Source organism: Bombus pyrosoma, linkage group LG5 (assembly GCF_014825855.1).
Source record: "Bombus pyrosoma isolate SC7728 linkage group LG5, ASM1482585v1, whole genome shotgun sequence".
Classification (NCBI taxonomy): Eukaryota; Metazoa; Arthropoda; class Insecta; order Hymenoptera; family Apidae; genus Bombus; species Bombus pyrosoma.
This window is the reverse complement of record NC_057774.1, coordinates 3,622,396-3,646,820: the sequence shown is the minus strand read 5'-3', so window position 1 is coordinate 3,646,820 and position 24,425 is coordinate 3,622,396. Positions and strand designations below refer to the sequence as shown.

Genomic DNA, 24,425 nt, shown 5'->3' with positions numbered 1-24,425 from the left:
CAGGTTATTCCAGATCCGTATACATGTATATGGTGTTCGTGTTTCCGTGGTCGCTGGTACCTTTTTGCGGATTCTGAGGGGAAATCGGTGAGTGCCGAATAAGTATCGGTGCGTTATTAGCACGTAATTGATCGTTGAGGGACCGGGCGATGCGCGTATGTTGCTTATTCGCGAAATAAGGGCAATTTCGCATCGTCTGCTTGGAGTGCACCGCGCAGGCTCGCTCAAAATGGCCGCCTCGCTGCCGCGTTTGTTGTGGTGGAGATGGAGGGCCGCGTAGCCGATCGATACGGCTGCTGGCGAAACTGGCCATGGTGTCTATGGCGGCTGTTGTGTGTGTTGTTGTGGCGTGGCGCGACGTACACGCGAGTTACGCCCGGTGAGGTAGAAGGTCGCGTTTTAGCCTCACGGTGGTGGTGCTGTGCGGGTGAGCGTTTAACACGGGTGGCGAGATGAGACCGCGAGACGCGAGCGTAGGGCGTGGTGAGAGAGCGTAGCCGACGGCGGCCTCCCCGCAGACGCGAAACCCTGAGCCCTCCCTGATCGGGTGACCACTCACGGGACACACAAGGTGCGTACGCAACTCGCGATTTTCACTGGGCCTGCTCCATGGCTCCGCGGTACCGCGGTCATGAGCTTTGCGGCCCCGGAGGTGGTCTCTTTTGCGTGTGCCCTGCGCATTTTCATTGCCCCCCCAAGTATCCACCAAATAAACGCGCCGTGTGCGCGGCTTGGCGCATCTTCTCTCTCTGTTCTCTCACACCTCGTCACGCTTTGCCAAGCCACGCTCTTACCACTCTTCTTAACTGCCTGTCCGCCGTCTGTCGTCTGTCGCGTCGCCTGTCAAATTCATCCAACAAATATGTATTTGTTGCTCGCTGTCACCCCGAGTGTAACACCGGTTCGCTACGCTTCATCCGCGTATCACCGATATCCTATGTCTATGCACAGACCACGGCGACGACGACGACGACGACCACATATTTACGTTACGTTAATTTGTTTCCGCGCGCTCCTTTTTCACGATGTTGTCTCACGTTTAGTGCGAATATCTTATAGCATCACGTTTCATCATGCGTGGGGATCCTAAACGTACGCGCGGGAAACACTTCCGCCTGAAACTCATTGTTTATGTTTCTCAAATTCTGACCGTATGTAGCATCATCATCCTGGATTCTTATCTACTCTACCCTTATCATGCAGTATTCCACATGGAAATACTTATATATTCAATGTCATTATTATACTTTGTAATATTTTATAGTTCATATGTATGTAGTAAGAACATCTGTTTATGTGTTTTTCCTACCTTTATATCATCAATTAATGATACATATATAATGATATCATTATTTTAATTGCTCTTAAAATATTATTTGATGTACAATCTTATCATCTTTTTTATTGTTGGATCTAGACTTATTCGTACTGTTATGTTTTATTATATATATGAACATAATAAATTTCAACATTTCTTTTAACACTGAAGTTCTTTCCTATAAATAATATGAATGATTTTCTATATATAGCTAAAAGAACATTATTTTGTAGTTATATTTAAATAATATCACTATATAAGCTTAACAGAAGGTAAATTTATAAACATTATGGAAGACAACTTTGTTTTGAAAAATTTATACATTTACAAGAGACAGTCTACTGTTCTATATATTTTATATTTCATATTTTATATTTTATATTTTATTTCTCATATAAGCTTATTTCTTTTGATTTAGGAGGTGATGTAGAAAGAAAATAAAACATCAAAGATTGGCATCTGTTTCGACGGGGCATTGCAATATAACCGAAGACAAGACGGACGAAGACAAAAAGATGGTGTCTCTGCCTAGTGCAGAGCCTGGCACAATGGATAGAATCTCAGATGATGATGATGACGAGCCAAGTAGTGGGTCTGAAACATATGAGGAGGGTGACCTTTTGACAGCTGCTATGGATGATGATGTGACGGCCCAGCTCGCCGCTGCAGGTTGGCAAATCAAACACGCTAATGGTGATTTCCATTTTTTTGCTTTTTCACCTTTTGAGTTATTTATATTCTAATCATTTTCATTTACAAAAGGAAAGTAACATAGAGGGTGCACCAATAATGTTAAATGAACAAGTCTCATTACATAGGCACAAGGAAAAAATAAGTGAAGGACTTTGTAAATTAAATATTTTGGATTGTGATTGACATTTTTCAGTTTATAATTGATAATGTTAATAATGCATATTATTCTAATTTTTTTATATAATATATAAAGTATTAAAGTATAATTTGTATAATATTCAATTCTTTGAACATAGATAAAGAAAAACGATTATCTTTTGCAATATTATAATAATTATATCAAAAAATATGGAGATTCATAGAATTGAAGTTACCTTGATTTATTATCAACAGAAAGATAGAAATAAAATACTGCCTGCCAATGATACATCTAATTTGGTAACTATTAAATATTAAACTAAAATACATTTATAAGAAGATCTATGGAGCCCTAATATGGTTAATAGTTTTAGTTGTTTGTATTTTTATTAAGTCATTTAAAAGAAAATACATAAGTTTATTGTTTTTTTCATTTACATCATTGACAGTGCAGCATGAATTTATTGTTTCTTTTCTTTTTTTGCCTTTTTTTATATCTCATTTTTTTAATCATTCTAATTCTCTTTCAACAAGATAAGTACTCATAATACAAATTACAAAGAAAATATTCACAAAAAATACCATTATTGAATGCATTTTACATTGTTTGTGTGCTGTAATATTATTTGCTTCATGTTTTTAATATTCTACATACATGGAAACACTGTTTTTTATATACATCTTAATTTTGCATTTTATGCAGTAATTTTCACTGGCAAATTTAGAATTATTCATATATATCATCTTTCCTGTGTGTTTATTAAAATATTATAGCTTATAAATTAGCTTAATATTTATCATTTATATTTGTGTTTACTTTGTGCAATAAGTTGATTGTTATGTTTACTCTCTAAATGTTATAGAGATATATGTAATATTTTGTAGATGTTCATTTTTACCTTATCGAACAAAATTCAAGAATATATTATTTATCTAGATTTCAAATATCTTCATTTCACTGTTATAAAACATAATATTGAATTCTATACACATATATAAATTTAATTCATTTTAATATATGTATAATATATCCTTGGATATCAAGCACGTTTCATATCACTACTGCTTTGCATCTCTTGTTTTGAATGAACTAAAGATACATGTTGACATGTCAGTAAAATATCTTTATACATATATACATATACATAAATAGGATAAAAATATTTTAACAAAAATATTTTGGAAATACCACACAAATTGAAATTTTTTCTTGAGTATCTTTTAATATTACTGATATTTTACTGACATTTTACTGACATTGGTGTGGGATTGTAAAATTAGAAAACATATAGTTAATAATTTGCACATTTAGGCCCTGTTGGCGTAGCCGCCGCGGCAGCCATTGTCTCAGCGAAAAAGAGGAAACGACCTCATAGCTTTGAAACAAATCCCAGCATTAGAAAGAGACAACAAAACAGACTCCTAAGAAAACTTAGAGTAAGTATATACACATTACTATGTTTTATCTTGTTATCTGTATGCCTTTAAATATTTATTATCATTTATTTATTTATTTATTATTTATTAAATATGTATTTTTTACAGCAAACTATAGACGAGTTTGCAACGCGAGTTGGACAACAAGCAGTAGTATTAGTAGCTACACCAGGAAAGCCAAACAGTAGTTATAAAGTGTTTGGGGCAAAACCATTAGAGGATGTAGTAAAAAATTTAAGAAATGTTATAATGGAAGAACTTGAAAGTGCGCTCGCACAACAAGCTCCGCCACCAGTACAAGACGATCCATCTTTATATGAATTACCACCTCTTATAATAGATGGCATACCAACACCCGTGGAAAAAATGACGCAAGCTCAACTCAGAGCATTCATCCCTTTAATGTTAAAGTATTCTACAGGCAGAGGTAAACCTGGTTGGGGAAGAGATAGTACACGGCCACCATGGTGGCCAAAAGAACTTCCTTGGGCAAATGTGCGCATGGATGCAAGGTCTGAAGATGAGAAACAGAAGGTTTGTAGATATCTAAAGAATCTTTGAACACCTTTTTTTCATTTCGGATAAATTTTCTAAACTACTTAATGTTTGTTCTTATGCATTTTTTTTAGATTTCTTGGACACATGCGTTAAGACAAATTGTAATAAACTGTTATAAATTTCATGGAAGAGAAGATCTTCTACCTGCATTCAGTGAAGAGGATGATAAATCAAATGTACTGATACAACAATCGACTCCTCATTCCTCGTCGCATCCGTCACATTCATCCGGTCAAGGGCAAGGTGGACAATCGCAGCAACAACAGCAGACGGTGGGAGTTGTTCGCCTCAGCAGCACGGATTCATCTAAGGGAAACTCTTCGCCAGCACAAATCATTGCCGCGTCTCCTACAGCTCTTGCCACTGCCACTCAGGTGGGAGTGGATAGAGTACAAAAAAAGAATTGATCGAAACAACGTGATTGAAAAAAGTTCAATTATTTAGTACAGTTTCAGTCTAATCAAATTTGATGCAAGGTTCGATAGTACATTGTGATATCATGGTGTTTCTTTAAATTCTGATTTTACATTAAAAAAAATTAGAATTTGAAATTCCTTTATACGCAATTTGCGTTTATGTTCATGTGTTTGGTTTCCCTTATTTGAGTTTAATCTATCTTTATTTCTGTAGTCGTTGTCGTCATACTTGGAATCACATTTTATTTGGTTATACCTTCTGTAAAATTTTCACCATGTTTTCAGTTGTAATCATATCTTGCTTTTTAAAATATTTAAAAAGACACGTGATTCTGCCATCATAATTAATATTTCGTTCTTGTGTTCTAGATGACGGCTCAATATCCGACGGCAGTTTTACAAACAATAACGAACCCTGATGGCACCGTATCAATCATCCAAGTTGATCCTAGTAACCCAATAATTACACTACCAGATGGTACAACAGCTCAGGTTCAAGGTGTAGCTACCGTAAGTTATCATAAACCACTTTTTATGTTTTCCTTTTTGACCTTAGGAGCAAAGTTTTAAAATGAGAATGAATTTTCTTATTTACAGATCCATACAAGTCAAGGAGAAGTGCAAGCACTCGCTGAAGTAGCAGGCAGTGGGGAAGGTACTAGTGTCGCTGTCGATTTAAACAGCGTTACAGAAGCAACATTAGGTCAAGATGGTCAAATCATTCTCACAGGAGAAGATGGACACGGTAAAACAGTTTTCTATAGGCTCTGCACCGTCGCCGGCCAGGAGCTACTTGAACAGTGAATTCATTTTTACTGGCCCAGGATCCTTTGTTGTTTTGCATGCTGTCTGCTACGCTCCATTCAAGAAAAATACCTACGTGTTCTACTACTTTGTACAACGAAAGTAGAATATCGATTAGTTATTCTTTTTTGATACTGTACATATGCAATTTCATTCGGAGCTATGCACAGCTTTATTTTAATTTCTTCTTTAAGAATCCATGATACATGTAAGAGATCATCAAAAAAATGTTCAGGGCACTTATGTATTGATTTTTATGAATTAATTTACGTTTAAATGTCGTGTGATAAATCAAGGAACTTTACTAGAGAGAAACTAGAGAAGTTGCTCTCAATATTGTGTCGTTTTGTATATACACATATGTCTATATCGTTTTTAGACTATTCTCTTTCTGAGATGAGATAAAATTCAAGAACTTTTTAGCAGGGGCTCGATAATGATGAAATGATACAAATGATAGAATTAAATTTGAACGTAATGTATCCATATGCATGTACATATTGTTTTTTTATATACTGAAAAGCAATTCATTGAAGTCTACAATATATTTATATATTGGAATGTTGCATGTATAGTTCGTACATTTCTATGGAAAGCTTTAGATGCATAGATTTTTAAAGATTTTTAAAGTGTGTACGTTATAAAGTAAACAGGTAGAATCGATCGGTTCACATGGATTCTTAAGATTTTAAATTTAAACGAGAAAATAAAGGAAGGTATTGATGATTATATAAAGAACCAACCTATCCCTGTTCTACAATCACTTTACCATTATTATCGAAAATTGGTTACTTTAATTTACTTTAATTAAAACAAAGAGAAATAAAACTGCTGTACATAGAGTATTTTTTGTTGATGTTTTTATTATTTTATAGCTGTTGTATTTCGCAGCCTTTGTTTAAGCTACTCACGATTGCTATTTTCTAATTTATTTGAATCAATAAATTATTTTTAATAAAAGAATTCGTATTTGTATAATTTATGCTCGTCCATACTTGATTTTACAGATTGGCTTAAACATCTGTTGCTTTTTATTAATGCCTTATTTTTTCTGAAGTGTAGATAAGAATTATGTTTGCACATTAATGATATTACATTAAAAGGGTGTGCCAGAAAAAAAGATAATGCTAGATGTGAAAACAAAAGTATTCATCTTTTCAATTACATTAAATATTTGACACATAGAGTAAGTATATCTACTTTTCTTTAGCACACCCTATTAATATAACATTTTTTTATTAGCTTTGTATAGAACAATATACTTTTAACTTGTCATTTAAGTTTTAGAAAAAACGTATAGCCCGTTAAATCTGACTGTATCGTAAACTGGTAGCATGAACGCACAAATCCGAAAAAATGGTGGATATCGAAAATACACGTACGAATACGTGCTCTTCGAATTATTAAGTTTGACTTTTTAATTCCCAGTTTGCTATACAGAGAGAAAAATGCCTGGTCAGGGGCAGAACACAGGACAGTTACTTCTTTGTTTCAGGCTATCCTGTTTCCGTCTCAGGAGTGATAACAGTACCAGTATCTGCTAGTATGTATCAAACTATGGTTGCCAATATTCAAAGTGACGGTACGATGCAAGTAGTTACACCAATGGTTCAAGTCCCAAAGGTTGAGCCTGGAAATGGGGAAGCTAGCATTGAAGCTGTCACTATTCAAGGGCATCCTATGACAATGATAAACGCCGCAGGTGAACATCAAGTTCTTCAAGTAATATCATTGAAAGATGCTAATGTCCTCACGAAGGCTATGCAAGCCGAAGTTGTAAAAGATGAGGATAGTCAACAACAACAAACCGTCTCTAGTCCAGAATAAAGCGTTTTACATAGTTAATACGAAGCTTTTATGTTAACACCAAAATGCGACAGGTGCACATTAGTGGTGTTCATGAGAAGAAGAGTGAGAGTATTAGAAATGATATGTGTTATTAATATTAAGGGAGATGATTGTGTCTTTTCTGAATCATCGTATAGTGTGTTCTCTTATTGAGAAACAGTAAATGAATAGCGAATATGTTTGGAGAGTGAAAATGATTGAATGTTCGATGACTCATTGGACTTGAATGTAATCATATTTGTATTCAAGATTCATTGTAGACACTTAGAAGTATTCACTTGTAATTCAATTTCTCAAAGATAGTACTAATTTTTAGAAAGTACTGCGACGCTCGATGAATGAAAATCGTTGAACATGCAAAGTTTCATCGATGTATTTATAGTGATAGTATCCGTCGTCTGGATATTTAACATTTTCCAATAAGCAAACACGGATACAAATATTTTCATCTAGTCTTAGTGTCGGGTCCTTAAGAACGATCAATATACCAAAGAATTTTAAATTTGCGTTAAACTATTTTACGAAAGAGATGATTACTAACAAATTATATAATTTAATTACATCAAACTAATGATCTAAAAAGGACTTTAATTGAACGAGTTAATGCTGTAACTATATAATTCGAATTTATTTATTGAACTTATTAATGATAGATTATTTTTTCAGACAAGATCAAGTCCCAAAAGATGCTTATGGTTTCAAAAATATTTATGAAAAGATCTGTCATATGTAAAAACCTTTTTGAAGTTCAATGAAAAACGAATTCACATTTCGTAGCATCAGGATTCCGAACTAAATGTAATTTTTGAGTTAATCAAATTTGGCTATCGGATTAAAACAAAATGTAATATGTAGCCTATTTTTATGATAAATTGAGATATGGAGATGAGTCATTTTTCGGCGATAGAGATATATAACGATACATATTAATATACATTAATAATCGACAGTAGAGATAAATGAAAAAAAAATTAAGCATTTCTGACGGGTACAAATAGGCTATAAGACATAATTTTTTGAAAAATAAGACATATGGATTTGAAGTACACATCCAAAAAACATAATTACTTTTATCATATTAATACTATGTTATATTAGAAAATTATTTTTAGGTGATGTTATAAAGAACACTATATACATAATTCTCACAAAAATGACAATTAAATTTTTCCATTTCCATTCTGTATTACTTTGATAGCATGCAGAATGTAGAAATGGAGAATCGTTTATTGTTCTTTATTTTCATTTTCAAATAATCTATTTATTTCGGTTATTAATGAAAAAAAATCAAAATGTTTTCATGCATTTAAATGCCAACTCACTTTTATACAATATATTTAATGTTAGGAAGAATATTATTTTTTCTGTGCAATCTTGTTTCAATGTTGCGGTATCAAGTATTGTAAGCATATGTGATTGACTACCGAAAATGAATTTCATTATTCTGACGATTTTACTTACATTTTTATACTTTTTAGTATCTTTGTGTGCATCATACGTATATATATATAGGTATGTGTGTGTGCATATATATATATATATGCACACACACGCACGCACACGCACATACACATACATAAATATTGTTTTCAGATAATAACTAATAATGAATTTGTGATACTTGTTTAATTAATATCTTTTAGTACATGTGTCTCTATCATGAATGATGATCATGAAGTTCCTGTAGGTGTGTAGTACAGTCTTCTCTTTAAAAAAGTGTATGTCAAGAGCAGAGTCGTAACATTGAAACAACAAGCTGCCCTCGACATTAAGTATGAATGATACCAAAAAGAAAGAAGGTTTTTATAACATTATAGGAGAGAGTAGATAAATTTAATAATTATCAGTAGAAAACAGATCACAATGACTAGATATTAATTGTTATATTGTTTTTTAAAACTATGGCCATTACATACAAGATGTAATATATTGATACTCCCATGTAAGACCATGTTGTATTTTTTTGTTCTTGTTTGTAAGAAATCACACAAGACATAAATTAAGTTTAATGTCATTTGAGAAAAGAATGTAATACCATTTTAGATAATTATAGATGTATGTGTACATGACTTTACCACTGTGTATCTTACAATGTAATTTGTACATATGTTATTGTTGTGTCACCTTTCTGCTTTGGTTACTTTTGATGTAAAAAAGAAGGAAACTTGAAGAATATTAAACATTTCGAGGCAACATAAGGAACCAATAGAAGTTGCAATTAAAATATAATATATACATATCATTTTGTTTCATGATCTATTAAGACTATTAAGTCTTGAAAAGCAATATATAAATAATACATGTTTCATATATTTTTCCAATTCATGAACAATATGCTTCATGTATGAAACAGATACGACATATGATAAATATTTATCAAAATCAATATTTAATAAGAGACATGACAATTGGTATTCTTTTATCCTGATTTAAAAATTGATTTTTTGTTTATTTGTGACAAGTCTAATAGAAAGCACCTCTAAGCGTAGATACTATGTTTATTAATTTAGAATCAATAATTAATGTATATCATCAATAGATTGAAGCGCTAATTCAGGCTTATCATAACCAAGCTCTTCTGGGGTGTTGATACCTAATTCATCTAATGTAGGTCTGATTTCTTGTAAAATGTAAGGATAAATTTCGTTAAGTTTGCTTCCACATTTATCCTTTACCATCTCCAAAATCCTAATAGCAAGAGCAAAATCGTTCAGTTTCCTGCAAGCCCTTAATGCAGCACAAATAATAACTGGATCTGGTACAAGATCTAAACCTGAAAAGACAATGACGGTTAGAACAATTATTATAATACTGCTACAATAATAGTTATTTCAATCTGACTATTTAAATAAATGAGGAAGAAGATTCGAAAACAAATTTTTTGAAAATAGAATGTTACTGTTCGATTTAAATTACTCGAAATGTTTGTCATTTAAATTGTTAAAAAATAATTGTGATTGTAAAACATGATATAACTACGTAATTACTAACCTGCTAATTTGTTAAAAACTCGGCGAATTTCCCAGTGATCGAGATTTGGACGACTTAGATAACTCACGTATTGCTTATTAAATTCCTCCTCACTTTCTTCTGGGCCATCGTGGGAGGCACGAACATTTCGACTTACAACTGTAGCGCGTGGTAGTAGAGAATTTCTTATGATATTATTTGCTTGTCTTCCCACAAATCGTAACATTTTTTCGATGAAATGTTACTGAAAATTCAATTGAATATGATAGCAAGGCTGCACGATTGGCTTCTTGCGTAATATCAGAAGAAGACGGAACTTGCTTTGAGTTCGATCGAAACATTTTTGCCAACCTAAAAGTAGTAAAGCGTTCAATTTACATGTTTGCAGATCTTGTACCGCCTGTTTCAATTATCAAATGTTTTCATATTACTTTTACGTCACTGTATATAATTTTTAAAAGTAACCCAATTGCAATACATGTATAATTTATTATCTAGATTTTTTTAAATGACATTAAATATTTTGCAAATGTAAGTCAATAAAATTTAGAAAATACTAAAAACGTACATTTATATATAATTTGAGTTATTCATTATTATTATGACAATATTATTATTATATATTATTTTTTCATATTTTTCAAACAATTTACATACAAATTTAATTGTGACGAGTTTATCATATGTAAGTACTTACACGTGTGTTTGTACACGATGCCATTATGTACATGAATATTTTACTTGTACATTCATTAGATTAGCGCTGATCATAAGTAAATCAAAGTACAATAATACAGTGTAGTGTGATAATTTACTGTAGAAGAATAGTTGAAGAACAGTGGAAATATTTTAATTGCAGAATGATGGATTTCAAGTACAACCCTAAACGGCGGTATGCAAGGTTCTGTAATTGTACTTCACTAACTACCTGTCGTTGCGGAGAAAATAATGGTATGACAAGATATTTAAAATAGCGTTAAATGATTCTCATTTTTCTTTCTTTTTTTCATTAGCAACCGTCTAATAATTTAAATCCAATTTTTTCACAAATACCAAAATTCACATAAATATTATCTTTTTGTATACCTAGTGCATGAATGGACATGGGACAAAGAAAATGATACATATTCCATCGTTTTATCTGAAAATAATTTAACAGTTGAATTTCACAATAGCCATAATTATGATACAGTTGTGAGAGGTACAAACATTAGAAAAAGGCAGGCATCATTATTGGGAAGTTAAAATGCTTTCTGATATTTGTGGAACTGGTATTGTAAGTATCTTCAATAGAAATTAATGATATATAATCTATATTTTGTTTCTATTAATAATACAAAATTTTCAGATAGTTGGAGTTGGTACAAGTAATATGAATTTAAATAGTGCAGAGAATAACTTCTGTTCCTTTCTTGGGCACGATAAAGAATCTTTTGGTTTTTCTTGCTATGGATATATATAACATGCTGGTAAGAAATGTTATTATGGCGCTGATTTCGGGCAAGGTAGCTTAGTAGGGGTACACTTGGATACATGGAGAGGCACCCTAGAATTTTTTTCTAACAGGAAACCACTAGGTAAATTCATAATATTGCAAATATGAACGTATTTATATTTTTCCTTGTAATACCTTTATGATTTAGGTATTGCTTTTAATGGATTAAGGAATTTTGCATTATATTCTATGGTGTGTTCCACAGCTGCACACAGTATAATGAGATTGACTCATAGCTGTTCTGTGCCAGCTTCTTTATCAGTATCTTGTTTGTCAGTATTAAAATCATCACATAGAGCATATTTATCAACTATGATTCCTGGATTACGATACCTTACTCAGAGCATTTTTGCAGATATATTAAAAACTCGTCCATGTAAGTTATTTACAAAGAAATGTACAATTAATAATTTATAATTTAAATGTTGTTCTTTTCTTCAGATGATGAGAATAAGGATAAACTCGAATTTCTAGCAAATTATGTTGAAGATGACTTTGAATTAGCACTAATGGGTAGGGGTATAAAAAGGAAGAAAATGTGTAGGTGAGAGGATGTAGATAACAGACATGGTCTCAAATTAGTTGTAAAATTTCTAATTTATAGATAAAATATTTTTAAATATTAAGTAAAAATATTATTAAGCCTTAGAGTGCTGAATATTGGGAGCCTAATCAGTTTTTACAAATGGCGTGCGGCCAGCGCTGACGATTGATGTGGACTGAATACTTTTTCGCTATACTGAACTCTGTTGATTGACTATTCAAAGCGAAAATTGTAATAAATTGTAGTAATTCTTTTGTATGAGATTAAATGATTCAAGGGCGTTATTTTTTAGTATTAATTATTTATCATAAACATTGAAATTTACAATAAACTAGACTTTTGGTAGTAAACTAGAAAACTACATTTAATAAATATAACACAAGTTAATAATCCAGTTGTGCGTGAAAAATTTCAAAACAATTATCAATACATAATCCGATATCGCATTTTCTGCATTCGTATCGCGTATCGTTCCTTCTCTTATTTTTTACACAAACAACACATTTTCTTCTTGATAATTGTGTTGTGCCGGCACGATTAGGGCATTTTTATGGAAAATGTCTATCAACTAAACGAAACGGTAAATCCTTTTTCTCTTCCCTCTTCCTGCCATGCTAGTTGATCAGTAGCACATTTTTCCACTCTTCAACTTTTCTTCCATGTGGGGCATGTCTCTCCTATTTTGACGAACGGTTCCAAATGCGTTGGTTTTGTTTTCGTGTAATAAGGTATATAAACGTGGACTCGTCTACCAATTATCCGTAATTAGTGTATGGCCCTTTCTAAGATATGGCTGAAGCAGCATCATCACATCTCCAGAGATTCCAATGGCTGTGTTACTTCTACTAATGTTTGTTTATTGTCCAGTATAAATTATGAAGTCCAATACATAATTAGTTTTACAGTCACTAAGGAGAAATAATTTAATGCCGAACCTACTTCTCTTGGATGGTATAAACTGTTTAAAATAACATCTGCCCTTGTACAGCAAAAGACTTTCGTCGACGCATAGATTTTCATAATGTGCAAATGACTGCGAAAAGGAAATTTTTAATTTATCGATTACTGGTCGTATTTTCGCTAAAAGATCGTCACTTACTGTATTATTATCGTTAAAGTGCAACATTTGTAATAATACCATGTATCGATCTCGTGCTATTATTTTGCGGAAAATATTGCTTTTCAACAGTTCGTCCGTAGACCAATATTCTCTCAAAGACAGTTTCAATTCTACCAAATGTCCAAATTGGACAGTATTAAATAAAAAAAAAAGGCAGTTTCTTCGAACGCGACATTAACATTGAAATACATTTATATTTATTTCACATAAACGTAATAGTATTACTTCTGCGTAGGTGCTCGGAAAAATTGACAAACGTATATATGCGTCCTTAGTTCACACTGATGACTTTCGCCAGACGCATATATGCGTCCATAGCACTCTAAGGGTTAAAATTTCTTAAGATTTTGTGACATGCTACTTGTACTATTTTTACGCTTGATACGCGATCTGGTACGAGCAGAAATATCATTAATTTTTGCACAAAAGACAAGAGCTTGAGCCCATCCAGCTAAAGGACCCCATAATTCGCGTAAATAGTTACTAATTTCTTCATGAATTTTTGGGGTGACAGTTTTATATTGTTCTAAATGAGGTAAATACCTTGCCCTAGCTATTTGAAAAATATGAGTGTCTACAGGAATAGCCTCTAAGTGACCTAATGACATTAAACATACACAATCTGCAACTTTTGGACCAATCCCAGGAAGAATAATTAGTTGTTCCCTAGCTTTAGCATATGATGTATTGTTCTTTTTGTGTAAATTTGAAAGCCATTGTTTTCCACCAAGATCTATCAAATGCATTGCTGCATTTGCTATATATCTCGCACGATACCCAAATTTTTCTTCTTTTAATTTACTTTCAACATCTTTACTAGCTAATGCCTCAATAGATGGAAACTTGTAATAATCTTTGCCTTCGATTGAGCAAATTTTTTCACCAAAGAACATACATAATTTTTCTACCATTCCTGATATCCTAAAATAATGATATATTTAAACGTATGGTATATAAATTAAAGTATTTTACCTCACAAACCTTTGGATATTGTTGTTAGAACTACATATAAAAGAAAATACATTTTCAACAACATCTTGATTTAGTATTCTAACACCATTTGTTTTGTTTAATGATTCTTTAAAATGTCGATCCGCTACAGTCCATTTTTTACACAGGTCTTGTAAACACTCGTTCAATCTAAAGTAGTCAGACAAAATCACGTCATAATTTTTAGAATCTACTAGTGGGCCTTGTACATTGTAGAATAGATGATTATCATGTTGCGTAAGAGTCCAAACATATCCGCCAAAGACTCCTCTATATCCATTATTGTAATTAAACCATCTATAAAAATAATTATTTTATACGTTATTTGTAGGAAGCAAGACTATGTTATTTCAAAGCTCACGGGAAAATTATGTTAGACGAATGAGAAGTACTAAAAAAATATTGGTTATGTTTTTGTAAAAGATTAATTATGTCATTAAAAAGATTACCTGAAACTTTGACCGCCTTTTAACGTAATGCCTAAATCTAATTCCGACGACAAGCAAACGATTTTACCATGCTTTGTTCTTACTTCATTTTCGTGCATCTTTCCTTCCAAATGTCTTACATTGCTTGACAAATAGATCTTAATCTTTTCTATTAATGCACTATATTTAATACAAGGCAGGAGAAATTTGTAATACTAGAAATTTCGATTATTCGTACAGGATTAACAGTTTTAAACGTTTATTTTCTTACAAAACAGATAATATAATATAAATAGATAAACCGCGCGCAATTTGTGCAAGTGGAATAACGGAAACACGTGCGCATTTAATAACGCGCCAAATTCGATTTTGAATTTGAATCCAAATCTCGAATAGTTGTAGAGGAAGATGCAAAAGATATGTATATGAATTTTGATAATTTTTATAAGGTTTTATTCTAATTATTTTTATAATGCATCCTTTATTAAATATGTTAGTACTATATCACTATTATACATATTTACAACGATGTACCTACTGTTAAGAATTTTGATAGTTTATATTTATATATCTATGAATTATTTTCATTTATACAATACGAGGAGATATTGCATATTTAACTTATTACACTTATTTTTTATATGTCGCATTTAAATATAGCGTATATTTAAATATTTAAATACTTTTGTATCGTTACAATCTTGATTTTCTTTTCAACATTTTTACATGGCAAGAACATGACTCATTCATACATAAATACAATCATACAGAATACATGCACGAGCACAATTAACGCGGAATCAGCGTTACCGTACACGTAACCAAGAAAATAAGATAAAAGCAAGTGAACTATTACGCAGATTTCTAATTACAAGAGTCAACAATTTTTTAGGAAAGAGATTTTTTTCATTTTCTAAACTACTTGTTAATATAGCGATTTTTTCTAGTTTCTTATGCTTGAAAAATTATGCTACTCATGATATGTACAGTTTTATTATAATTTATCTACAGAATAATTTATTTGGCATTTTCAAAGACAATAACGACTACATAGTATATAGATAATAAAAATGATACCCTGTCTATTTCGAACGATTTCATTTCTCCATTTCATTTCATTTTACCATTAAGCCACTAAGTAAAAATCAGTAGTCTAAAACGAATCTGACCTTGCAAATATGAAAAATTAAATATAAATCACTTTTATATAAGTAAATCAGCTTCATATGATTTTCGTAGTTGATATGTTTGAAAGATTCCAGATGCTCGACTAATTAACTTTTCAATTATAAATGAAGATTAACTCGATCTTACAAAGAATCGACGCAAAGAACTGAAATATGACATAAAAATGTCGTCAAACTACTCTAATGATTACACTTTCTATAGCGACCACTACGTATTGTCATTCTGTCATTCAGACGGTCAAAGAGGATGACTGCTTTTATCTGTGATCTGTTGTCCAAAAATGACCGGTCGGGTCATGATCGAATACTTTCGATAAACTATTACATCCCTGAGAATTGGTATTGACATCTCTAGAAAAAGAATATTCTCAAACATTCGTCGCTCTCTTTTTAAATCTCTTCCATTTAATTTAATGATAAGGAACATTTTCACGGACATGAGCCTGCTTTCGGTATTCGTGATGCTGGCATTTGCCCATCCAGGACCATTTCGTACAAACCTTTTGCGGTTTCAATATAAAACATTTCGTTCTTAGAACGTCAAAGAAGATTTTTCCGATAAAATTCGCGGATGCTGTGTCTGCCATCTTTAAACACGTACGAAATCTGTAAATATGATAAAGAATCTGATAAATTCCATTCGCATTCGGATTGGTCTTTGATAAATTCATTTGAATCTACAGATTGTCTTGCTAACTGGCCAAAATTTTATCTCGCTAAGAGTTGGTCATCTTTACTCTTGAAGCAACTTCTTGGAAATGTATCTTTTTTATTTCATTTGTCTGACATCGACGCCCGAATCCCGACACTCAACTGATTCTATATAGACTGACTAACAACTTTAGACAACTCGGCTATTGCTGTCTAAGGATGGAATTTCCTATAAAACGCGTACGTTTGATACAAATGCAATAGTTGGAGATCGTTTGTGCGAAATACGCTTCTTCGATGTATCGTACTACAAGCAATCTCACACTGTTAGAAAATCTCTGTGTATGAACGCTGCGTCTAACTGAACTGAAAGCGTCCTTATAGGAAATTCCAGCTAAACTCTATCTCTCTATCAATTTCACGTGAAACTTCTTAGCATCGATAATTTGTAACTTGCGATTTGTAATATCAATCGACTATAATAATAATATTAATTGAGTAATGTAACAGGACCTTGACAGAGGTCCTCCATAGTTAATTGGCCAGATCTGAGGCTAGTTAGCAAAGCAGTACTGTAATCGATACTGTTCGATACCGTTCGTCACAGGCACAATGCATCATGCTCGAGATACCCCAGTTGAAAAGACCGTAGCGCGTCTCGAAAGCCGGGATGAAAAAAGGACACGCCGTGTCGTGTCTGCGACAGCAGGCATCTGCCGTGCCAAAACCGCCCAGATTCGTGTATTTCGTGGCCCGATGACCGCGGCCGCACCATTGTGTCCCGGGGATCATCAACAAGTCCCTTCGCGAGCGGCTCTTACCTCGTCTCTGGCGGTGACTGCTGCTCGTTCCGTTTAAAAGCTTCGAGTATTTCCTGTATTACGTGATATATATAGAAAAAACTCTCTCTATCTCTGTAACAAGTACGACAAGTAGATAATTCTTCTATTTTAAAAATTCGTTTTATCGATTTAGCAAAGCTGAAAGTGTCTTTATGATATATTTGAAAAAAAAAGTTAACTAGCACATCGAGATAGACTGGTTAAAAAACCTTTATCCAAGATTTTATTCATTATTTCTATCCAAAGTGATTCAATGACTGAATCTCGCTATATTTCGTTATATTCTTAGATGATACCATAAAACAAGATCACAGTTTTTTTATTCTATGCTATATTTCATACATTTTCTTTTTATTATAGTTTTTATACCTTCGTCGATGTTGTGAAATTAATTGATTTCGCGCCCTGTTCCTTACATGGGTGCACCGATGACGTAGATCCGACGTGGACGAGAGCCAGGAGAGGTCCTGCGGGATCCTCGACGAGTCCTCCTGATCGTCCACGTCGAACAGTTCGACGGACGTTTCATCGTCGTAATCGTCGTCCAAGTGCGTGCTTGATGTGCAGGATCTCTCGTCACCGACATCGAGTTTCTCGTCCACGCAGTCAGTAAGCGTGCCACCCTCGTATATCAGTTGCACCTTTCTGGCCGTCTCCTGTAGCCAGACCTGCCTCAGTGCTACGTCCGTATCCCTATCACAGTCATACATGTATTATAAAGAATAGAATTATTATTTAAATCACTGCAATTTAAAAATGTTATGACGATATATGCCAAAGCTTAGAAAATGAATTATCTTTCCCTAACATGAATTTTAATAAACTATCAGTTGCGTATAACGCGAAAAATATTCTTCTCAAGTAGCTTGAGCTTTTTTCTTTTTGGCGTTTTTTTAGTTGTTAGTTCTTTTCACATCGACGACGAATGATACAAGAAGAGACGCACCTTTAATTTAATACGCTCATTTAAAGCAGCTAAAACCCTAACGCGATGCCCGAGTAATTCACGCTAGATTGATCACACGCACGCGTTGCACGATACTTCCTCGTGATTAACGTGCAGCTATGATTGATGCTCCCCCGCCTTCTTTTCAACTCGTCGATAAACATCTTCGACGTTAAATGGTCATCGTTAAATTCGTCGACGGCTGTTCCCCGATAACAATGTTCCATCCATGTGTTCTCGTTCCAATACGTGTCTTTTCGTCTACTTGTTATGTATGAATCACTTTGGGTGATTAAGAAACGATAAACCTTCTATTTCGCAGTACTATTTACAATTGAGCATAGAGCGTTCCATTCAAGCAATTCTTTTAGCCCTGATCCTATTTTTTCATCTTCTAATCTCACATTTTGCGAACTTTGATACAAGTAGAATCATTCTTCGTTATTTTTCATCTAGTTGACAATCGTGACTCGTTACTATGAATCAAACGTGTAAACAATTGCCAAGGAAATCGTAAACCGAAAGGATTGGAGTTCTCTAACGTATTCATCGAATCGGAAGATTTCGTTTCTCGTTGAAGAATTGATGGTTCGAGAACGATGGTGTCGTTGGCGAATCATGAGAACAGGCAAGCCGCGTGCTTTTCTCGTTACAGCAAAAGAGCTTTCACCGATTTAAGTGCAAGGTGACGTTTCGCGGTCGTGGAATTCCCTGGTATCCTCGTGAGAGTATCCGCAGATGAGTTACAACCGCTGGTCCGAGGCCAGCAGCTCTGGGACCGTTCTCGATGTTCGGTCTCCTGCTTCCACCTAATCCTTGCTTACTTAACTTGCCGCTTTTCGGCTTAAGGCCTCGGTTGGCTTAGCGGTTGCTGTCCACGGCTGTACGCGATAAATTGTTTTCGATCCGAAAATTTAACAAAACACGATATAACCATCGTTGTACGATCTAATACTTGCTGGAAAGTACCCTTCGCTTTTAATTTTCGTGTTTGAAAGTATAATATCGTTTTTTAAATAAAAAAAAAATCTTTCCATACGATCGTTCAACCGGAATATCTAACGTTACTGTTTCGTTTGAAATCAATCATTGGTTGGGATGAAAATTCGAGGACCGTAGCGAATTGAAAAATTTTTTAATTTTTTTCTCTCCGAGAGAATCTTTCTATTATTTTCTAAACCTTTAGTCGTAAATCTTCAAGGGAGAAGAAGCATCTGGACGCATTGGATCTTTAAAAAGAAAGAATCGCGAGGAAGAGGCACACTCACACGAGGAAGAGGGAAATACGCGAGTCTCTTTTTAAAGAAAAAAATCCGACCGACTCGATTTAGCGCTGTGGTAATTCTATGCAGTTTCCGGCTGACAAGGACGCGCGTCCAGTAAACTGCAAACGTATGCCCGGTATCAGTTAGTCGATGTAAAAACGACGACGCGCGGCGTATTGAAAGAGGTAACCGAAGTTAAATGCATACGTAGCCAGTCTCGTGGCTCCCACGCGTATTGGCAATGCTGAAAGGAGGCATTGTTTTCCTCTTCGCTAACACCGACTCCTACGGTTTCACGGGAGGGTTGTAGTCGTGAGATGCTGTCTCTTCAGGAGATTTGTTCCCTCCTAGTTGAAGGAAATGTTATTCCAGGCAAAGAGGATGCTACGATGTTACTCTAACGTCGATCGGAAAAACAATCGAACTTCGCGTTTCAAGAAGAAATTTTTGCCAAGTGTTTTCACGAAGTTTATTCGCGATTAATATGTATACTACGCGGTCGTGAGTCGACTAGGTGGGAATCGATGCAGAAACATTTCAGAGAATTGACTTTGTATGATGCAGTAAATTTTAAACTACAGACATTCGTATTTTTGCAATTTTACTATAGGTACGTAGACTCTAAGCTTCTTGATAATTTTATTTATTAAAATCATTGTTACTGTTAACGTAACTGTTTGGTTTGAATTGAAAACATAAATGAATTCTCAAATGGTAATGAAATAATAAATCTACTCTTCTGTAACTAAGGATTAAACGAGAGATATCGATATTAAATTCGATGCTATTGAAAATAGCCCTAGACTTTACGATTTAAAGAAATATTTAAAAAAAAGAAGGAACCTTCGAAGAGGATCTTTGATTCTTAAAACTAATAAAAGGAGCATTCTTTTAGAGACAGGATGAAGATCATTTACCCCCAATTGACGATGGTCTCCTTGGCGCAAATTCCAGGCAGTCGAATCACCCGTTCGAGTTCCCCGTCCTGCAGAATCCTGGTGACTGAAATACCGCGATTAGTTGCGGCCTTGGCGAATCCAAACGAGACGTTCGTGAACGGTAGGAGGAGGTTCGATTGTTGGTGAACAGCTCCGGCGTCCGACAGCACCAGGAGCAGCCCAAATGCCAGCAGCATCGAGTACGGGATCCAAATGATTCGCCTTCTTTCCCTGAACACACGCGATATTTATTGCCTCGTTAAGCTATCCGCCACGATGCCTGGTAGCAAATTGAATTTTATTTCTATCCTTTTATTTTCTGGCCGGAGGAATTCGGAGGAGTTTCATGTTACATCTCCTCTCTCGCTATTCAGCTTAACGTTACAGACCAGCTTTTTCCTCTTTGATATTATTCAGATATGCAGCTTCTCAGAATAAATAAAATAAATTTTATGAAAATATACTTTCCGTTCGACTTTTATGTTATTTGTCAAATAAATTCTTTCAGTTACCATTATTTTTTATTAAATAAGCTTACGTAAAAACGCTATATAAAAATATTTCTTTCCCCCAGTTTATGATTAGAATAAATTATAAATCGTTATATAAATTTTTCCATGTTTATGTGTAATAATTTAGCGTTCGTCTATTCAAAGTGAAATCTCTGTTCGTTTCTGTACTCTTTGAATTATCTGTATTATTGGCAAATTCAGTAACAGACAGGTTGTAAAGAGAATTGGTCGGATCGATGGACGGTGTAACGGAGGTATCAATTTCTGGCTTCGATTTGAAGAAATTAAAGCACCGAGCCATGGCTTTGACAAGCCACCGGGGCCGATACCACCCGCGATCCTGTCGCAGTTTCTTCTCGTCGTTCGCGGAGAACTGTTTGGCGCTTTGCCATCACAGGCTCGATCATCTTCTTTTCATCGGCAAGATAAAAAGAAGCCGCGCCTCTGTATGCTGGCTCTTACGTAATTAACACGTATGATATCTGCACAGCCATATGTTCCACGATTGTTTATTATTTTTTCTCGAGAAACTCCGCAAATTTCTAATGTTCTCTCACCGAAAAAATCTTTCTTCTCAAACATATATATACACATAAAATGTAAATAAATAAAAAAAAAAGAAAATAAGAAATAATATCTGGATATCTGAATGTTGTAATGTTTTAATCTTTTTAGCGTCCTGAAATTCCATTGCTGCTGCAAAACAATCCCTCTTCTCAGAGATTTAGACAAAAGACAAGTAAAAACGAGCAGTAAGATAGAAACGTGGGAAAGATTCTGGAATCTTGGAATTCTGTAATGTTTTAATTTGTTTAATTAAAGAAATTTTAACGTTTTTTATATAAAACATTAGCCTTCCGTCGATAGAGTTTAACGAGCTTCGTGATAAAAGTAATCATGAAGTAAATTTGGAATTGCGGTAGCATCTAATCTTGGAATGATGACACATGATTCCATGCAGTCCGCGAAAATATTATCGCGTTTGAAAGAACGAGATAAAAATTACACGTATTCGTATCGTTCCGGTTACTTTTCAAGAGTTCTTAACATCTTGTCGGTTATACGCGATAAAAGAGACGATACCTGGAAATTTCTTTTTCTCTTGAAATAAGCTGAAAAATATTACGATACCTTGGTAGCACGCTCATCTGCACGGTCCACGAGCGAAAGTTCCAAAGAGCCCTTGGCGCGGCGGTTCAAACTCTTCCATAAATAGTGCACTTCCGTGAACCGCTGCGAACTTCCTCACGGGACGCACATTCGTTCATATTCGATGACTATCACGGACTCAACCACCTTTTTACTATCTCACTTCTCCTATCAAGGATTTCAAATCTTATTTTCCAATGTTAATTGTCAACTCGGAAGCTCTAACTCGTAATGTTTCGACGTGTTTCCTCACTGAATCGACATGAATTTCAAACGAAGGAACAGAGTCGCGAATTATACAAATAGAACAGGCGAAGGGAGAAATGTTTCGGAAAATCGAGTCACGTGGTTGAGACTTTTCGCGCCCTTTTCTTTCGAGCGAAATCGGTGCAGTGCACAGTGGCTCCGTTTAGCTCGGGGATACCTCGTGGAGGCAATCGGCCGTAGTAACTGGCGCGCTACGCTCGCGACTCTCCCTTAAATACTGGCGAGAGTTCTGGTGGTTGTCCAGTTCACCTACACCACTACCTATTCTGTCACTTACGTCTCTCCTTCTCTGACGCTCTCCCCTTGGTTCGATGCGTTTCCCCATCTGCAACCCCACCACCATTCGGACACCAACCAAAGTCTCTGCTTCCCCTTTCCTCCTTCTCCTGCAACCTTCTACCACCAACGTGAGGAGCCGCCTCTGCCAAATCCAATCCTACCCACTCACCCTAAGATCTAATCCCTGCTCTCTTCCTCTTACTCTTTCACTCTAACTCCCTGTCTGCTCTATCCCTCTTTCCTTTTTTTCATCCCTCTTTCCGCTTCTGAATTCCGCGCGCACACCTCTTTCCCTTCCTTTTTCCCTCATTTCTCTTTCTCTTCCCCTCTGTAGCCGTCTTTGGATCTCGCATTTCTTCCTCCCCCTTGTTTCTCTTTCTCTTTCTCTTTCTTTCGTTTCCTTTGTCCTTCCACCGACCAAGTCGCTGCTTTTTTACACCCTGATCCTTCCTATCGTCTAGGCGACTCTAGCGAGCTGGCGAGCGACTTTGGTAAATGCCGGTGCATCCATCACCGAGCGTCACACAGGCAAGTCGAGGTTACCGAGGGCCATGACTCTGATTCCGTGTTACGAGTCGCATGTTGGTGCATCCTCGTCGTTTGCCTCTTAGCCCGGTGGATTCACCTAATCGATCATACAAAATAAATTTACTAGTTTATCGATATTGGTATTAATACAAATAACAAGAAAACGATTATCTTCTAAATGTAACGCTTTTCATAAATCAACGTAAAGAAGCATTAGTTTCGTCAGCTATTTTCCGGTCGTAATGGATGAACATGTTAGAATTACTACTAATCGAAACTCAGACTTTCCTTTTTACATATACATTGCGAAAGAAAGTATTCGATGATCGACATCAATAGTACAGACAAAGTCAGCGTTTGATTGACTGGGAAATTTTTCTTAACAGGAAGATGTCGACCAAATTGTCGCCGAAACGTTCGTTCATAATAAATTATACAAATCAGCGCGACATGAGTAGTCCTCGTCATTGGCCATGAGTCCCGCAAGATCTTACCACGACTGGCGACTAGCCAAAGGTCGTTCTTCGCGAGGTTCGCGATAAACTTTCGTCCCGGCGTGCAACCGGAAAGCATTGTCGCGCGAATTAGCGCGGCTTTTCAATTTTTCCGCCGGCTAGTCACTTATAGAGGGCTGCCCGCGTTCTCTGAAATGGATCACCTGCGCGACGATTCCTTATTTCCACCAGTGCACCGCGAATATTTTATTCGCAGATGCTCCTGAAGAAGATGTCCGGGTTCCCACGGATGGCTCCGTGAAATTATGCTCCATTAGCTTACTTATTTATATTGCAGTAGCTGCAACAATATATCATCGTCACTATTATCCTTCGAATCTTACGAATAAATAGAATTAAATATAAAAGATATAAAACAATAGAGAAATTTAGAACGTAATTTATCTTCAGATTACGTATTAGAAAAAAATTTACTCGTTACTCGAAAAAATATTACCCAAAGGTTCTCAAACGAGAAAAGAAAATTCTTTTCTATCTTTCCAAAACTTGTAAATTCCTCCGAGTCCTTCCTCTTCAAAGAAACATATACCGTCACATAGCTTATTCTAGTAGCTATAAAACACAGGTAACAATTAGACGCGTGTACG

At 34.9% G+C, this 24,425-nt stretch overlaps 5 protein-coding genes across 9 annotated transcripts; 2 read left to right on the top strand and 3 right to left on the bottom strand.

Moving 5' to 3' along the window:
* The first annotated feature begins 10 nt into the window (after positions 1-10).
* On the top strand, positions 11-9,284 carry LOC122567329 (DNA-binding protein P3A2). Of its 4 annotated transcripts, none has more exons than XM_043725705.1 (8): positions 11-87; positions 1,737-2,011; positions 3,462-3,586; positions 3,695-4,120; positions 4,216-4,518; positions 4,930-5,070; positions 5,158-5,305; positions 6,860-9,284. In XM_043725705.1, exons 2-8 carry the CDS (start codon positions 1,834-1,836, stop codon positions 7,189-7,191), a joined length of 1,653 nt encoding a protein of 550 aa, XP_043581640.1. In that variant the 5' UTR covers positions 11-87; positions 1,737-1,833; the 3' UTR covers positions 7,192-9,284. The 4 variants fall into 4 exon arrangements, with proteins under 4 accessions (XP_043581640.1, XP_043581641.1, XP_043581642.1 ...); XM_043725706.1 differs by lacking the exon at positions 11-87 and adding an exon at positions 434-571 and having other exon boundaries at positions 1,737-1,987; XM_043725707.1 differs by lacking the exon at positions 11-87 and adding an exon at positions 434-571 and having other exon boundaries at positions 4,216-4,416.
* A 408-nt stretch (positions 9,285-9,692) lies between these two features.
* Positions 9,693-10,514, bottom strand: LOC122567334 (cytochrome c oxidase subunit 5A, mitochondrial). The gene is made up of 2 exons (XM_043725713.1): positions 10,204-10,514; positions 9,693-9,985 (listed from the first exon to the last, which is right to left on the bottom strand). Exons 1-2 carry the CDS (start codon positions 10,406-10,408, stop codon positions 9,732-9,734), a joined length of 459 nt encoding a protein of 152 aa, XP_043581648.1. The 5' UTR covers positions 10,409-10,514; the 3' UTR covers positions 9,693-9,731.
* Positions 10,515-10,568: 54 nt separating this feature from the next.
* Positions 10,569-12,496, top strand: LOC122567332 (SPRY domain-containing SOCS box protein 3-like). Its single transcript, XM_043725709.1, is given in 8 exon segments — positions 10,569-10,713; positions 11,042-11,133; positions 11,273-11,384; positions 11,386-11,458; positions 11,531-11,759; positions 11,826-12,053; positions 12,119-12,221; positions 12,327-12,496. Coding segments are annotated over 8 exon segments (924 nt in total). The 5' UTR covers positions 10,569-10,690; the 3' UTR covers positions 12,391-12,496.
* Positions 12,497-13,561: 1,065 nt separating this feature from the next.
* LOC122567639 (N-glycosylase/DNA lyase) lies at positions 13,562-15,050 on the bottom strand. Its single transcript, XM_043726423.1, has 3 exons — positions 14,781-15,050; positions 14,323-14,628; positions 13,562-14,262 (listed from the first exon to the last, which is right to left on the bottom strand). Exons 1-3 carry the CDS (start codon positions 14,876-14,878, stop codon positions 13,671-13,673), a joined length of 996 nt encoding a protein of 331 aa, XP_043582358.1. The 5' UTR covers positions 14,879-15,050; the 3' UTR covers positions 13,562-13,670.
* A 183-nt stretch (positions 15,051-15,233) lies between these two features.
* Positions 15,234-23,431, bottom strand: LOC122567637. Of its 2 annotated transcripts, none has more exons than XM_043726421.1 (5): positions 22,232-23,431; positions 20,568-20,819; positions 17,809-18,132; positions 17,193-17,471; positions 15,234-16,552 (listed from the first exon to the last, which is right to left on the bottom strand). In XM_043726421.1, exons 1-5 carry the CDS (start codon positions 22,246-22,248, stop codon positions 16,357-16,359), a joined length of 1,068 nt encoding a protein of 355 aa, XP_043582356.1. In that variant the 5' UTR covers positions 22,249-23,431; the 3' UTR covers positions 15,234-16,356. The 2 variants fall into 2 exon arrangements, with proteins under 2 accessions (XP_043582356.1, XP_043582355.1); XM_043726420.1 differs by lacking the exon at positions 22,232-23,431 and adding an exon at positions 21,310-21,655.
* Positions 23,432-24,425: the final 994 nt, after the last annotated feature.

What these genes read in the sequence shown, in the direction of transcription:
- LOC122567329 (XM_043725705.1), top strand. Translation starts at nt 1,834, where the DNA reads ATGGTGTCTCTGCCTAGTGCAGAGCCTGGCACAATGGATAGAATCTCA. An exon ending in CTCTTGCCACTGCCACTCAG is followed by an intron (nt 4,519 to 4,929) that starts GTGGGAGTGGAT and finishes CTTGTGTTCTAG; the next exon opens with ATGACGGCTCAATATCCGAC. An exon ending in AGGTTCAAGGTGTAGCTACC is followed by an intron (nt 5,071 to 5,157) that starts GTAAGTTATCAT and finishes TCTTATTTACAG; the next exon opens with ATCCATACAAGTCAAGGAGA.
- LOC122567334 (XM_043725713.1), bottom strand. Translation starts at nt 10,408, where the DNA reads ATGTTACGATTTGTGGGAAGACAAGCAAATAATATCATAAGAAATTCT. An exon ending in AGTTTTTAACAAATTAGCAG is followed by an intron (nt 9,986 to 10,203) that starts GTTAGTAATTAC and finishes TTGTCTTTTCAG; the next exon opens with GTTTAGATCTTGTACCAGAT.
- LOC122567639 (XM_043726423.1), bottom strand. Translation starts at nt 14,878, where the DNA reads ATGCACGAAAATGAAGTAAGAACAAAGCATGGTAAAATCGTTTGCTTG. An exon ending in AAAGGCGGTCAAAGTTTCAG is followed by an intron (nt 14,629 to 14,780) that starts GTAATCTTTTTA and finishes TTATTTTTATAG; the next exon opens with ATGGTTTAATTACAATAATG. An exon ending in TCTAACAACAATATCCAAAG is followed by an intron (nt 14,263 to 14,322) that starts GTTTGTGAGGTA and finishes TCATTATTTTAG; the next exon opens with GATATCAGGAATGGTAGAAA.
- LOC122567637 (XM_043726420.1), bottom strand. Translation starts at nt 21,401, where the DNA reads ATGGCTCGGTGCTTTAATTTCTTCAAATCGAAGCCAGAAATTGATACC. An exon ending in GAGACCATCGTCAATTGGGG is followed by an intron (nt 18,133 to 20,567) that starts GTAAATGATCTT and finishes TGACTGTGATAG; the next exon opens with GGATACGGACGTAGCACTGA. An exon ending in ATTTCACAACATCGACGAAG is followed by an intron (nt 17,472 to 17,808) that starts GTATAAAAACTA and finishes CACGTAATACAG; the next exon opens with GAAATACTCGAAGCTTTTAA.